The sequence below is a fragment of the Rhinatrema bivittatum genome, chromosome 1, assembly GCF_901001135.1.
Source record: "Rhinatrema bivittatum chromosome 1, aRhiBiv1.1, whole genome shotgun sequence".
Taxonomy (NCBI): Eukaryota; Metazoa; Chordata; class Amphibia; order Gymnophiona; family Rhinatrematidae; genus Rhinatrema; species Rhinatrema bivittatum.
The window spans coordinates 428,002,561-428,019,083 of NC_042615.1; the positions used below are offsets into that span (position 1 = coordinate 428,002,561).

The 16,523-nt window shown below is 43.0% G+C and overlaps 1 protein-coding gene across 1 annotated transcript in view; it reads left to right on the plus strand.

The window, feature by feature from the left end:
* LOC115092778 (sialic acid synthase-like) overlaps positions 1-6,135 on the plus strand; it is a 102,350-nt gene extending 96,215 nt beyond the window's left edge. The window contains exon 6 of the mRNA XM_029604088.1: positions 5,654-6,135. Within this exon, the coding sequence (XP_029459948.1) occupies positions 5,654-5,866 (213 nt within the window). The 3' untranslated portion in view covers positions 5,867-6,135. The remainder of the gene's footprint in view (positions 1-5,653) is intronic.
* The last annotated feature ends 10,388 nt before the right edge of the window (positions 6,136-16,523 follow it).

The following is a 16,523-nucleotide window of genomic DNA, read 5'->3' on the forward strand; positions in this document are numbered from 1 at the left end:
CACCCATTGGACCAAATACCAACCAAACTGCTCCTCACCATTCCTAACACCATTGCTAAACCTCTGGCAGACATCATAAATTGCTCCTTCAAAAAGGATCGGTCCCAGACTGTTTAAAAATTGCTTCGCTGAAACCCTTACTAAAAAAACCCAATCTGGACCCAGCCAACCCTACAAATTTTCGTCCCATTGCAAACTTACCTTTTATAGCCAAGCTAATGGAAAGGCTTGTCAACATCCGACTCACAGACTACCTGGACTCTCACAATATTCTATACCCTTCTCAATTCGGATTCAGGAAACGCCTAAACACAGAATCTTTCCTTCTTTCTTTAACGGACAACATTCTGATGGGCATCAACAAGGGACAATCATACCTTCTAGCCCTACTCGATATTTCCGCGGCGTTCGACATGGTAAACCATTCTATCCTCATCAACCGTCTAATGGATATAGGCATCACTGGCTCTGCACTGCTCTGGTTCAAATCCTTTCTGAACAATAGGCACTACAAAGTTAAAATAAATGACAAAGAATCCCACCCCATTCCTTCAAATCAAGGAGTACCACAGGGTTCTTCACTTTCCTCTACCCTGTTCAATATTTATCTACTCCCGTTATGCCAGCTACTCAATAGCCTCAACCTCACCCATTTTATATACGCAGACGATGTGCAAATCATTATCCCCATCTCGGACCCCATCTCCTCTACTCTAAATTTCTGGAACAACTGCTTACACGCCATCAACCTACTTCTCTCGAGTCTCAACCTGGTCCTTAATACGTCCAAAACAGAACTCCTGCTTATCTCCCCTAGCGATAACAACCCCTTTGCCAACAATGCAATTACTCCACTAGCAAGCCAGGTTAGAGACCTTGGCGCCATTCTTGACTCTAGAATGAATTTCAAAAAGTTCATTAACGCTACAACCAAAGAATGTTTCTTTAAGCTCCAGGTCCTGAAGCAGCTAAGACCCGCTCTTAAACTTCCAGGATTTCCGTTTCAGTGCTTCAAGCCATTCTATTTTCAAAGATCGACTATTGTAACGCTCTACTATTCGGTCTCCCAGCTTCTACTACTAAACCTCTACAGATGCTGCAAAACGCAGCGGCCAAACATACGTTGTAAGGACCACATCACACCAATCCTAAAAATCCTACATTGGCTACCCATCCAATACAGAATACTCTTCAAGGCTCTCACCATTAGGGGTGTGCATCCGTTTTCCACGTATTTGTCATCCGCAACTTATTTTTTGCAATCTGTTGAATACGTGGGGAGGCGAAACGCATCGCGACTCCCCTCGTATTCAACAGATATCCATTGTATTCGGCCTCCTAAATAAACATTTAAACCCCCTACCCTCCTGACCCCCCCAAGACTTACCAAAACTCCCTGGTGGTCCAGCGGGGAGTCAGGAAGCCATCCCTGCACTCGTTTGCGGTTTCCTCACGGCGCCGATAGCCTGTGTCACAGGGGCTACCGTTGCCATTGGTCAGCCCCTGTCACATGGTCACCGGTGCCATCTTGTACTCCTACCACGTGACAGGTAGGTCATGTGGCAGGAGGTCGCTCCGGGACCCTCGTTGGACCCAACCGGAACTTTTGGCCAGCTTGGGGGGGCCTCCTGACCCCCACAAGACTTGCCAAAAGTCCAGCGGGTGTCCGGGAGCGACCTCCTTTCACGCCGTCCGTCCGATCCCAATACTCAAAATGGCACCGATCGCCGCCATTTTGAGACTCAAAATCGAGTCCCACCAATACTCAAAATGGCGCCGATCGCCGTCATAGTGAGGGCAAAGGCGATCGGCGCCATGTTGAGTATTGGGATCGGACGGACGGCGTGAAAGGTGGTTGCTCCCGGACCCCCGCTGGACTTTTGGCAAGTCTTGGGGGGTCAGGAGGCCCCCCCAAGCTGGCCAAAAGTTCCGGTTGGGTCCAACGAGGGTCCTGGAGCGACCTCCTGTCACATGACCTGTCACGTGGTAGGAGCACAAGATGGCGCCGGTGACCATGTGACAGGGGCTGACCAATGGCACCGGCAGCCCCTGTGACAGAGGCTATCGGCGCTGTGAGGAAACCACAAACGAGCGCAGGGATGGCTTCCTGACTCCCTGCTGGACCACCAGGGAGTTTTGGTAAGTCTTGGGGGGGGGGGGGGGTCAGGAGGGTGGGGGGTTGTAGTTAATTTAATAGTAACGTATTTACCGATCGACAACTTATTGAATTCTCCATACGTTCGCATCGAACGGAAATGACCCCCCACGAATACGGATCGCCTACGCAACGAAAACATTTTGCCTGCACATCTCTACTCACCATCATCCACAAATCCGTCTACCAACAGTCCACACTCCAACTCACCATCCCTCTCGAACTACATACTTCCGCAAGGCTGACTAGAACCGCCTACAAAGGCTCGCTCAAGGCCCCCCCCCCAAAAATACTCGGTCCACAACTCTATTCACAAGCGAGCACTTTCGACAGCAGGTCCGCTCCATTGGAATTCGTTTCCCTCAGATATACGCCAAGAACAATGCCATCTCTCCTTCAGAAAGAAACTGAAAACCTGGTTGTTCACACAAGCTTACTGTTGAAGGAACCTTGATCAACCAACATTGACTCTCACCCTTCGATTTCTTCCCTAATCACGCCCCCCCCTCCCCTTTCCAGGCCCTGCCCTGACACCCCCCCCCCTACTCACCTCCCCTTGTCTCCTCCTCCCACAGGATATATTATGTTAATAATCGCCTAGGATAAATCTCTGTTTAAGTCTCGCTATCCTATGGTTTTTAGTTGATTATTTTATCACTCTGCAGTTGCTATCGTTTTAAATCTTTCCTGTCTTCCATCTCCCATGTTTTTTGCTCCCTGTTTTTTGTAACTTTACCTTCTACTTATATTGTAAACCGGTACGATAAGACCTCATCTTGAGTATTGGTATAGTAAAAGAATTTAAATAAATAAAATACAGCTCTGTGGTAACTCAAGCATAGCGGTTTGGAAACAGCCAAAGGTAAAAGGAGGTAGACTCTGGCTGTTCCTTAAGTGCACTTTATTTACAGTGGAAAACAAACACAGAAACAAAAAAGGGCAGGTCTCAAAAACATTTAGTGGAGCTCACCTTTAGATATAACAGGTTCAGGCATATGATATGTCTCTCTCTCCTTCCCGGGGCCTGTCTAACTCTTCTAGGCTCTGAGGTATTACACTTTAGTGAAGAGCGTCCCCGTTTACCCAGGATTCCCTGCGGGGTCTCAACCTTAAGGACAGAGCAAGACATCTGTGCCCAGTCCTTTAAGATAGTCTGAGGGAGTTTTCTGTACACTCCCTCACAAGCTCAAACTGAAAACTGTATAAATATCACTGCATTAGGAAAAAAACTGGGATCATGACCATTGTAGAATTATAGAAAATAAAGTTTTGATCATATGGAACATTTCATAGAACAATTGATGAAAAGCTTGATACTAGATAACCACACACAGTGGTAAAGTAGAAAAACATAAGAACAGCATTGCTAATAAAGTACAATTGTCCCTTACTAGTGCAATTCTGCCTTGATGGGGTGCACTGAAAGAAGGGGGTCACACAGTTCCCAAGACTATTACTGTTCTGGACTCTTTTTCTCACTCAAACATGCCTCACATCCGCTCCTGGGAATGCTGGGATACATCCTATAGGAGTGGGGAGGTTCAACCTCCTGGGCTGCTGGTGTCGTAGTGGATAACAGTCTCCGGTATTAACTCTCACTCCATTCTCCTTATTTACTCACAAGGCTGATCTTCTCAAAGGAAAAAGGCACCAGTAAATGAAGCATGGAGTCCATTTGAGTATGTTCAACTGATAAATGTTTATTTTAACTTGAAAAGAATGATCCAGAGTAAAATGGCAAAAATCATGAATAGCAAAATGAAAATCATGACAACGAAAGCTGTGGTTTCTTTGTTCACAGTGTAACCTTTGTTCCTTCTCCCTTTTCTAACTGAATCAGTGACCTCTTCCAAAATACCTTCCTCCTGGCTTTCACCAGGCCTCCTACCAAGAAAATGTAAAAAAAAACCCCTAAAAATACCCAGAGGGATATACCAACCAGCTAGTTAATAGCCAGGATGGAAACCCTCCTGACCCTGGTCTGCTTCCTTAGGCTGGGTTAGCCTGTTTTACCTGTCTAGGCCTGAAAAACAACAAAGGCTTAAGCTCCTCACTTTCTCTTAACCCTGAGCAAACCAAAAGGGTCTGCCTCTAGAGCTCTCTGTATGGAGCTGCTAAATACACTCACCCTGGGATTGACCATTCCAGACCCCTCAAAATGAAGGGCTGCATCTGAATGGTAACCTCCCCCATCAACTAGCCTACCCTGATCTGGCTGAACACAGGAGAACCCAGGACTTAATGGGCGTGTGAATGTAGGGTCTGCCACATATGTCAGCAAGATTGCTTCAGAGGCTGGGTAAAGAGGATTTGCCTTTGTGGGAGTTCAGAGGGAAGACTGTTTAACAAGAAAAGGTCCCAAGAGTTGCTGACTGAGAAAAGGAATCAGTCAGAGACACATATATTTTGAATGTTGAAAGAGAAAGAGAATTAAAGAGAAGCAGAAAGAAAGAGCTGCATCTAGAGAAACAAGTACCAGGGAAAGGCCCAGAGAGCAGGGTTCCTGCCTCAGAGAGCTTAACTACAGCTTGAAACTTTTTTTTTGTAATATAGAGGTTGCATCTGCCAGCTGGTTTCACGCTTTCTTCTCTGGCCTGTACCGTGTGGATTGCAGCACGAGCAGTAAAAGCCGCTATTACACGCAGCTGCGAAGACGTGCAGAAAGGGGAGGAAATGTGGGTGAGCTCTGGGTGGGAGTTTAGACTGCCTCAATGGGCATGCAAGAGATGGCCTGCTAAAGCGGGAGTCTCCAGCTCAATGCCGGAGACTTGGCTGTCCTGTACATTGGAGCCTGTCCATTTCCTCGCCAGTATGAAACCTCTCTGCCTTGTGCATTTTGAGGTGTGGAGCAATGCTGAAAGTCTCTCTGAGATGTGTGACAGCTTTATTTGAGAAGACCTGTTTGTGGTACGAATATGTTTTTGTGTGGAATAACTTGTGTAAAATGTGTGTTAGCTGGGTTTTGTTTTGGCAAAGGGAAGTATAATCAAATGTGTTCATCCCTGAGGGCTTGTGTGTCCTTTCCTCTCCATGGGCTTCATTTGGCAGGCCCTCTGTTTGCAGTTAGCTAAGCCTCCTCAAAAGCATGCTCAATTTAGTGTGCTCACACTATTTAGCTTTCCCTCACTAAGTAACATGCTGACAATAGTAAGTTAACAGACAGCTGAGAAGCAGAAGCTGAACAGAACCAGTGAAAACAAAGGTTATTCAATTTAAAACCCAGGGTGTAAAAACCACACTCTTATTCAAGGGCTTGAAAATATAAATACAAATTCAAATCAAATAAATGTGTATGTATATATATGTATATAAAACCTCAAAATAAAATAGCACAATTTGTGAGGTTTTATATACACATATGTACATACACATATATTAGATTTTGATTTGTTATTGTTTTTAGCAGATGAGGGCCTTGAGGTGCCTGCTAAAGTTTATTGCATAGACCCCCATCTCATATGCTAACAAATCATATGCTTTATGCTCTGTTTTCTATAGCTGGGCAAGTCGGTGGTGGCAAAAGTGAAGATCCCTGCAGGCACTGTGCTAACTCTCAACATGCTGGCAGTAAAAGTGGCAGAACCAAAAGGATTCCCCCCTGATGAAATCTATGACCTTGTGGGCAAGAAGATCATGAAGGATATTGGAGAGGATGAAACTGTTACAGAAGTCGTAGTGCAACACTACAGCACCAAAACACAATGTCCATAAAACTGTAGCATGAAGGGAAGATGACCAAAAATTAGAACTGGGAGAATAAAATCATGTAACAGGAATTTAGCAATATAGAGGTTCTGGACAGAATTGAAATATTGGCATTTTTTTGTCTGGATTAAGTGATTCAGCATTGTGGGACAGTTTCTTATGCCAAATATACTTGCAGTAAATATAAACATTTGTATAGCACTTTGCAAAACAATTGAATATGCTGCTGCAGTAAGTCTGAATTAATATTTAATAAAATCAGGTCTGCAATTCAAGTCCATTTCATGAATGATACCAGTTCCTTTTATTTTTTTAATCTCTCTTTTCTTAGCATCTGTCTTAACAAATGAAGAGATCTCCCAGGATGGTTAGTGAAAACAAGTAAAATTAATTGAACAAGCTTCAATACATCACTTATTGATTAAAATCAGCAACTCTGAGCCAAAAGGAGAAACGAGAGGGAAATGTGTATTATGGCTGGATGTGGACTCTTATTGGAGTAAAGAGCAACTATTGAACCAAATTAATAACAAGCATATACTAGCTTCACTGTGGTGGTAAATACCAGGCCCCAGCATGGGGACCAGATCTCAGTGACAGGACCAGGTCTTGGGCTAGGCTCTGGCACCAGACCAAGCCTTGATGATGGACCCAGCCCTCAGCAATGGCTCTAGGTCTTGGGTTGGGCCCTGGTGATGGGTCTAGACTTCGAGCCAGGCCCTAGTGCTGACCTAGGCCTGGTGCTAGGGCCTGTCTTGAGAACTGGTCCATCACCAAGGCCTAGGCCTGTGGCTTAGTCCCTTCACCTAGGCCTAGGCCTGTCACCAAGGCCCAGCCTGAAGCCAGTCCCATCATTGAGGCCTGATCATGTTACTGGGGCTTGGCCCGAGGCTTGTTCTCATTGCTGAGGCCTGGTCCTGTCACCGGAGCCTGACCTGAGGCATGGGGCCTGTAAAATGTAAATGATCCAGTTGGTAAGTGTAAGAAACAAACTAATTCCTTTCTGGGAATAATTAATAAGTGAACACAAATTTTAGTGAAACATCTTGGAAGTTTATTTTCACGAGCTTCCAAGCACGGGTGCTGTACTGGATATGCACACCTTTACATCATTCTGCAGTACATTATATACCTTTAGCCCCTGGTTCATTTCCCCTTTTTAGTTCCCCTATTCCTGCCCCTGTGGTAAACCCCTTGCTCTTTTCCCTTTTTCTTTGTACCCCTATTCGTGCCACTTTTGGCAGGCATGTCTACTTGCCGTTTCTAGATTGCGGATTTCTTTGTTTATCTGTATTTTGTAAAAAGCTTATGCAAAAGCTGGGGGGGGGGGGGGCGGGGTTAGATGACATTTTCTTAGCAGATGCAGTTTGTGGTTTTGTAATATACACAAAAAGAAGAAGGGGAAGTGAAAGTTCAAGCTGTCAGTGTTTTACTCTTTCTAGCAGCAACATAAAAGAATAGCAGCATAAATAGAATCATTAAGATTCTATTTTAATCTCTTACTGGATTACTGAAATAACAACACCTAGGGTCAATTCTCACAACTCCCCCTTTTTCTTTTTATTACCTCTGTTGCTATTTCATTCATACCTTTCAGGACCTATTTCTAGAGTCCCAAGCATTACTTCAGTATATGGGGGTGGTTCTAGGGTCATTTTCTTTACAATTGTGTTTCTAAGAACATAAGAACATAAGAAAATGCCATACTGGGTCAGACCAAGGGTCCATCAAGCCCAGCATCCTGTTTCCAACAGTGGCCAATCCAGGCCATAAGAACCTGGCAAGTACCCAAAAACTAAGTCTATTCCATGTTACCATTGCTAATGGCAGTGGCTATTCTCTAAGAGGTAGATTTTCAAAAACTATGCGCGTGCGTACTTTTGTTCGCGCCACCGGCGCGAACAAAAGTACACCACATTTTATAAGATACGCGCGTAGCTGCGCGTATCTTATAAAATCCGGGGTCGGCGCGCGCAAGGGGGTGCACATTTGTGCAACCTGCGCGCGCCGAGCCCAGCACGGCCTGCCTGTTCCCTCCGAGGCCGCTCCGATTTCGGTGCGGCCTCGGAGGGAACTTTTCTTCGCCCTCCCCCCACCTTCCCCTCCCTTCCCCTACCTAACCCACCTCCCCGGCCCTATCTAAACCCTCCCCTTACCTTTGTCGGCAAAGTTACGCCTGCTGAAAGCAGGCTTAACTTTGCGCGCATCGCCGGCAGCCCCGCTCCGTCCTCCGGTCCCGGGGGCGTGTTCCGGAGGCCTCGACCACGCCCCCGGGCCGGCACCACGCCCCCGGGCCTGCCCCGAAACGCTGCGGCACGCCCCTGAAATGCCGCGTCGTTTCAGGAACGCCCCCGGACATGCCCCCTCCCTCCCCTTTTCAAAAGCCCCGGGACTTACGCGTGTCCCGGGGCTTTACGCGAGCCGGCGGCCTATGCAAAATAGGCGCGCCGGCGCACGAGGTCCCTGCCCGCGTAAATCCAGAAGGATTTACGCGCGCGGGCCTTTTAAAATCCACCCCTAAGTGAACTTAATAGCAGGTAATGGACTTCTCCTCCAAGAACTTATCCAATCCTTTTTTAAACACAGCTATACTAACTGTACTAACCACATCCTCTGGCAACAAATTCCAGAGTTTAATTGTGCGTTGAGTAAAAAAGAACTTTCTCCGATTAGTTTTAAATGTGCCACATGCTAACTTCATGGAGTGCCCCCTAGTCTTTCTGCTATCCGAAAGAGTAAATAACCGATTCACATCTACCCATTCTAGACCTCTCATGATTTTAAACACCTCTATCATATCCCCCCTCAGTCGTCTCTTCTCCAAGCTGAAAAGTCCTAACCTCTTTAGTCTTTCCTCATAGGGGAGTTGTTCCATTCCCCTTATCATTTTGGTAGCCCTTCTCTGTTCCTTCTCCATCGCAATTATATCTTTTTTGAGATGCGGCGACCAGAATTGTATACAGTATTCAAGGTGCGGTCTCACCATGGAGCGATACAGAGGCATTATGACATTTTCCGTTTTATTCACCATTCCCAACATTTCCGTTTTATTCACCATTCCCAACATTCTGTTTGCTTTTTTGACTGCAGCAGCACACTGGACCGACGATTTCAATGTGTTATCCACTATGACGCCTAGATCTCTTTCTTGGATTGTAGCACCTAATATGGAACCCAACATTGTGTAATTATAGCATGGGTTATTTTTCCCTATATGCATCACCTTGCACTTATCCACATTAAATTTCATCTGCCATTTGGATGCCCAATTTTCCAGTCTCACAAGGTCTTCCTGCAATTTATCACAATCTGCTTGTGATTTAACTACTCTGAACAATTTTGTGTCATCTGCAAATCTGATTATCTCACTTGTCGTATTTCTTTCCAGATCATTTATAAATATATTGAAAAGTAAGGGTTCCAATACAGATCCCTGAGGCAGTCCACTGTCCACTCCCTTCCACTGAGAAAATTGTCCATTTAATCCTACTCTCTGTTTCCTGTCTTTTAGCCAGTTTGCAATCCATGAAAGGACATCTCCACCTATCCCATGACTTTTTACTTTTCCTAGAAGCCTCTCATGAGGAACTTTGTCAAACGCCTTCTGAAAATCCAAGTATTCTATTAGCCTCTGTGTTAACCCTCGTACACAGGGGATAATGCAACATCCCAAGACTGCTACAACTACTAGGGAGGTTAATATTAATGCTGACAGATGTTTCCATTTCCCAAACCAGTCTTCTAACCATCCCATGAGCGACGTATCAACCCCAGAGTTTTTTGCAGTTCCTCTGCTAGGGTAGTGAGACCCAGTAAGGCCCTTGTGATCGTGCCATCTGGGGCAGTGTTATTGAGGATATAAGTGCAACATTCTCCCCCTAACATTATACATGCTCCACCCTTCTTGGCTAACATCATATTCAGGAAAACAAAGAGGTAGGCGATCTATGATAGCCATCAGGTAAACAAAAAAGAATAGATGCCTTGATCTTTTTCAATACTTTATTGATGCAGAGACGTATTCATAAAATTGCCCGACTCAGGCCGAGTTTCGCAGCTCTACAGCCACTGCCTCAGGGGCTACAAACAAACCATACATTAATCAATCATACGAAATAAATAAATAATACATAATACATATAAATATATTTTCTCAAAAATTCATAACATCATTAAGATCTCATAAATATTAAAAAGAATTTTTTTAAAAAGAATAAAAAACACTTTCTAAACATCATTAAGATCTAAAATATGGAAATCATAATGTCATAATTAAAAAAAAAGGTGACAACAATGATTAATTGAACCAGTGAAGTTCTAAAAACATACAAATCAATTTAAAACATACTTATACATATACTTCTATAAAAATAATATATTCTCTTAATCACTTAAAAAGCAGTAATGTGATATAAGAAAAAAATACAATCCTAAAAAATGATAAATAATTTACCTCAACCACTCCAATCATGAGTGAAACCAGTGATGTTGTTTCTTCCAGTGAACAATGATTGTATGTCAGCAATACAAGAACAACTAGAAAATACGCAGACCATTGTTTAAAAATTACAGTTCCTTATAAAAATCCAAAATATTTACTAAATAAACTTAATTAAATAATATATAGACATGTGGCAAAGCTGATTTTTAATATTACTCAATTAATAAAACATTAATATAAACTCATAATTGTATAGACACACATTTAAATGTAGCTATACAAATACCTTATATAAAAAATGGTAATGAGACTAACAGTTGATTGAAAAGCAAAAGACTCCTCGGTGTATAACCCAATCTGTGGCTCATATATATTTCTTATAAAACTCTTATAAAGTTTTTACCATATATAAATTCCTTATTGTCACAAAATATCTCATAGTTAGATCGTAAAAATGCATATAATTGCCTAATCGCCCCAAGGGAACACAGCATACTTATACAGCATGCTCTAACTTATCAGTGGAATACCATTACCGATGTAAGGGCAATCAAACATGGCATTCATTAATAACACCGGCACATACAGTGCAAAATCAGCTTACAAATAGATCAGTAAAAAGCACAAAATGAGATATATAGATCAAATAAAACATATCATAAAAACAGGAGGTTTATCTTGTGAATCAATGTGCAAGTTGCAATCTCTGCTTTTATCATTTTGGTCCGCGCCAAGTACTCCTTATTTTAAGGCAAATAATTGCCCAATCGTACCTTACGGACATAGCAAACCTATACAGCACGCTCAGACTTTCTGATTACAAATCTTTGTCGATATCAAGGTAAACAAACACAACATATACTGCAAGCGCCGGCACATATGGTGCAAAAACGGCTTTCAAATAGACAGATAAAAAACTCAAAATGAAACATTTAAATCAAACAAAACATACCGTGAACTTAAAAGGTTTGTCTTGTGAATCAGCGTTCAAACTGCAGTCTCTGCTCTTATCAGTTTTGGACAGCGTCAATTTTAGTGCCAAAAAATTGATTTCAACAAAGATACCAAGATTTACTGGAAAAATAAATATTAACAAATATACGAGATAAACCATAAAATTAAATTTAGAAAGTTTGAAAAAAACGTATCTGAAATAAAAAACATGCGCTGTCAATCAATACAGTGGGCGTGGTTAGTACTGTGCGATCGGGGAACTACAATTCTCAACTCAGCTGATAATGTATTATTAAGAAAACCATTGGGCACTGTGCTGCATATACTATTAATAAAATATTTATGGCAAAATTATGAAACCAGTCTTAAAAAATAAATAACTAAATAAGCATAAAAAATAAATACACAATGCCACTTACATATACAATAGTTAATGAATATTAAAACCCATAAATATAAAAATTTCCACATTGAAAAAAAGGTTCTAAAATATTAAAACCAGATCATTGCCACATGATAATAATAAAAAAAACAAAATATGAATAATATATTAACAATGTTCGCTCATAAAATAACACCACATCATTATCGTATGATATCGATAACAAACCGACAAAAATATTTGAAATTTTATGTTAACAATAGTGGCATAAAAATTACAGTAACACAAACAGTATCCATTACAGGAATACTGACAAATCAGTCTCCATATTTAAACCATACGGTACCATGGTATTAAACTCATATATACATTTCTGTTCAATTTGTAATAATAATTTATCCAAATTCCCTCCTCTCCAGTTTAAAATTGGTTGTTGGATCACACAGAACTTATATTGCTCAAATTTATGATTATATTCTATAGAATGATCAACCAAAGGTTTCGAACTGACACTCCTTTTAATATTGCTTTTATGCTCCAAAATACGCTTATTAAACTCTCTAATAATTTTACCAATATAATATTTATTGCATGGGCAAATGGCTGTGTAAACCACTCCTTTACTTTTACAATTTGTGAAAGAGTTGAGTTTGAAATCTTTATTGCGTCCTGGTATATGTAAAATGTCTGTCTTCATATTGACTTTGCACACTGAACAGTTGCCACATGGGAGATGACCAGGCGGTCTCTTATCACAAACTGTATTTCTTGGCAGAGCCGATGGGGCCAATATGTCTTTCAGGTTTTTATCCCTTTTGTTGGCTATCATTAATTTCTTATTTTTAAAGGCAGGTATAACCTGTATTATTGGCCAAAACTTTCTCAAGACAGCATTGATATGATACGACATATGTGTAAAAGTGATAGGACAAACTAAACAGTCATTTGCTTTTCCACTTTCATTTTTCTTATTCAATAGAGCAAATCGGTCATGTTTCAATGCTTTATCCAAGCCATTCTGAACATGCCGCAAAGGATAATCTTTCTCCAAAAATCTCTGCTTCATTTGTATTGATCTTTTCTCAAAGATCTCTTCGGTAGTCATCTCAATCTTAAAAACTGTGAGTACGGAAGATTCTTTAGCAAGGATCTACTATGGCTGCTTGTGTAATGCAACAGTTTGTTGGTGTCATTCGGCTTCCTATATATATCTGTGACAAATTTGCCATCAATAAGAGTAATCTGGATATCTAAAAATGGAATAGATGATCCACTATGATTCATTGTGAATTTAAGGTTAAAATCTAATGAATTTAACCAAATAAAAAATTCATTTAATCTCTGTAAACCACCTTTCCACAATAAAAAAATGTGATCAATGAATCTTCTCCAAAGCAGTATATTTCCTATAAATTCATGAGATCCCAAATAGTCCTTTTCAAACTGGGCTACATATAGATTCGCAATTGAGAGGGCCATTTTAGACCCCATTGCCACTCCTTTTATCTATTGATAAATATTTTTGTTGAAGCTGAAAAATTTTTTGAAGGAGATTATAAAAACATATTCCTGGCAGTACTCGAATAAACAGAATTATATTATAGAAACATAGAAACATAGAAACATAGAAATGACGGCAGAAGAAGACCAAACGGCCCATCCAGTCTGCCCAGCAAGCCATGCACTCTTTTTTTTTTCTCATACTTGTTAAGCCTGGCTTTTAGTACCCCTTATTTCCATTTCCCCTCCACCCCACCACCAATGTAGAGAGCAGTGCCGGTACCACATCCAAGTGAATATCTAGCTTAATTAGGGGTAGTAACCGCAGCAATAAGCAGGCTGCACCCATGCCTTTGTCCACTCAGACTAGGTAATTCAGACCTTGTTGGTGTTGTCCATATACAGATCCTCTTTTCCACATTCCTCCTGCCATTGAAGCAGAGAGCTAAGCGTTGAAAGTGAAGTATTAGACTTTCTCCCCTGCCACTGAAGCAGAGAGCTATGCTGGATATGTATTGAAAGTAAAGTATCGGCTTATTTGATTTTGGGGAAGTAACCGCCGTAACAAGCAAGCTACACCTCGCTTTTTTGTGAATGCAAATCCTTTTTTTTTCTTCCACATTTCCTCTTGCTGTTGAAGCCTAGAGCAATGATGGAGTCTCATTAACTGTGTGTATGTACATTGAACAAGGGTATTATCTCCAGGTAGTAGCCCTCATTCTCGCGAGCCACATTAACAATCAACAAATATTGAACAAGCCTAATAATTGGCAATACCTATAGCCTATGTCCTCACCGGTAATTTTACATACTCTTACCCACCCCTCTGCTTTTTTTTTTTTTGGAGATGGCAGCCCTCCATCCTTCCGCTCCGTGAAGGTGGTATACCACTGGCATCCCGCTCCGTGAATGCCACGCCAGCCTTCCGCTCCGTGAAGGTGGAACACCGACCACTGGCATCCCGCTCCGTGAATGCCTCTGTAGCTACTGCCGCTCCGTGCAGTGTTCTGCCGCCTCCTCCCACCCTGGGCCTTGCGGGCCTCGGTTATTGATCCCTGCGTCCGCTACTTTTTGTGGCTGTGACAACTCCCCTCCCCCCACAACAAGACCTTTAATTTGGGCTTCAAGGGCTGCTGCTTCTCCCTTTTACTGCAACAGGTCTAAGGCGATCTCTAGCTCAGTCTTTCTGCGCACTTTGGCGGCGGCTGTGGCGGCAGCTGTGGCAGCAGCGGCTTCCTGTTGTTCTTCTATTCTGAGCCCTTCTATCTTGAGGGCTGCTGCTTGTTCGGCATACTGTATGCGAGCCACCCCCTCTGCAAAGAAACCATTCCAAAGGAAGAAAAAATAGGGGGAAAATGTTTTCCTTCCTATGCTTTCTGCTTTATTGGGCCTCACTGCTGCAGCAACCAAAAGATGAATCTATAAATAGACTAAGAAGGAGAGCTTCTTCTGGAGTCAAGGACATATTTATAGTGAGTCAGTGCCAAACAGGCAGGTTTGTTTTATTTTTTTTCCACTGTAAAGAGAAAGAGAGTTGTGATTGAGTGTTCCAGAATAGGACAGAGCTCTTCAGCAAACTTTGAGGGACCAAAGTCAGTGAGCTGACATGGAGTGAGCCATGCAGGCCCTTGCCAAGGGGCAGCAGAAAACTTGGGGGGGGGGGGGGGTACACATCTTGACTGAACAAGTGGCCCAGCAGCTGGTGTTGGTGAACAACCTGCAAACCGCATTGACCCAGTTTGCACAAGCAATGCAAACTACAATGATGCAGGCATGGCCTTTACCTCCTTTTCCGTTTTAAGACCTAGATGTGTTCTTGAATAATTTTGAAAGAATTATCTGCCTGAAAGCTTGGCCAGAAGCCAGCTGGAACATGTAATTAGCAAATCTACTCGCTGGCAAGAGTCAATTGGCCTTTCAAGTGGCCAGTCCTGATGGGAAAGCTAAATATTCTGCGGTCAAAACCACCATCCTGGAAAGAGCGGGTTATATGATGGAGACCTACTGGCAGCAGTTCCGAAGGAGTATGCTGTAGCGCAGGGAAACTCCACATAACCTCTTTCATCAGCTAAAATATGCTGGATGGAAATGGCTACAGCCAGAGGAAAAGACAGGCTTCGCGGTAGCCAATACGGTCCTTCTAGAAAAGTTCCTAGACAGGCTGGAATAACCTATGTGGAACTGAGTATGTCAACACCTAGGGCTCACCCTGGAAAAAGCGTTGGAATAAGTAGATACTTTCCATCAGACTCAGCTGAGTCCAGAAGTAATGCAGAGGCTGGAATGCAAGCCATACAAGCTTCCAATCATGGCAGTGAGAGCACAGGACCCCTAACTATGGTCCCTAGAACAGGACAGCTCTGCCTCCATATTTAGAGCACAGCCATCAGGCTCATCCACTTGTTCCAACTGTGGGAAACAAGACCACTTGGCCAGGGACTGTCACTACAAAAGGGGTGAACTGATGGAAGTCAGCCTAGTAATGTAACTGGCACCAAAAATTAAAATACCCAACAGTAAAGGAAAAACCTTCCAAGGGAGCAAGATCACCGGTATGGAAGGTGTCTGCCAAAACAAGTAACAAGATTATGAATGTCAGGGGCATTGTTATCATTGGGCACATGGATCCTGTGCCCTGAGTCTCTTCCTCAGTGCCCCGAGTCTCCACGTCCTCGGTCTTTGGCAGAGCAAAAAAAGAGGCCCCGCTGAAACGCCCAGCCCACCCCTGGAGCCAGTGGATGAAGAGGCCCTGCAGTGCCTTTGCCGAATCCAGGAGTACAATGGGAAATCCAGCAGGGCCTCTCCAACTGCAGGAGATACGCCAACTGCCCCACAAGGCCTCTTCCTCCGCTGACTCCAGAGGTAACTTGGATTTTCCATCAGGGCTTCTCTGAATGCAGGACAAATGTCAATGACATAAGACCTCTAGCACCACTGGCACCACTGGCTCCAGGGGTAAAACAGGCGTTCCAGCAGGGGCTCTTCTCCCGCTCCGCCAATGCCGAAGACGTGGAGACTCGGGGCACCGAGGAAGAGGCTCCGGGCATGGACCCCATGGACCCGGTGCTAATGACACCTCTGTACACAGGAGAAAACTACAAACAACTTTAAAGGCCCGGATCCAGAGATCTGACCTGTTCCATCTTACTCCTAAGACAGTAGGGAATCCTGGTCCAGTCACAGGTCCCTGAGAAGGGAAACAAGATCATGTGAGCAATGTTGATAATAGAATTACAATAAAGATGAAAGGAATGAAAAAAGGCAACAAAATAGCCCTAATTTAGATAGGAATGCCAAATGCGTACGTGGTAGCACTGATCCAGACATTGATACATCAGCATCTCTTTTTATCACCATTAATAAAGAAGGACCACTCACAAGGGTAA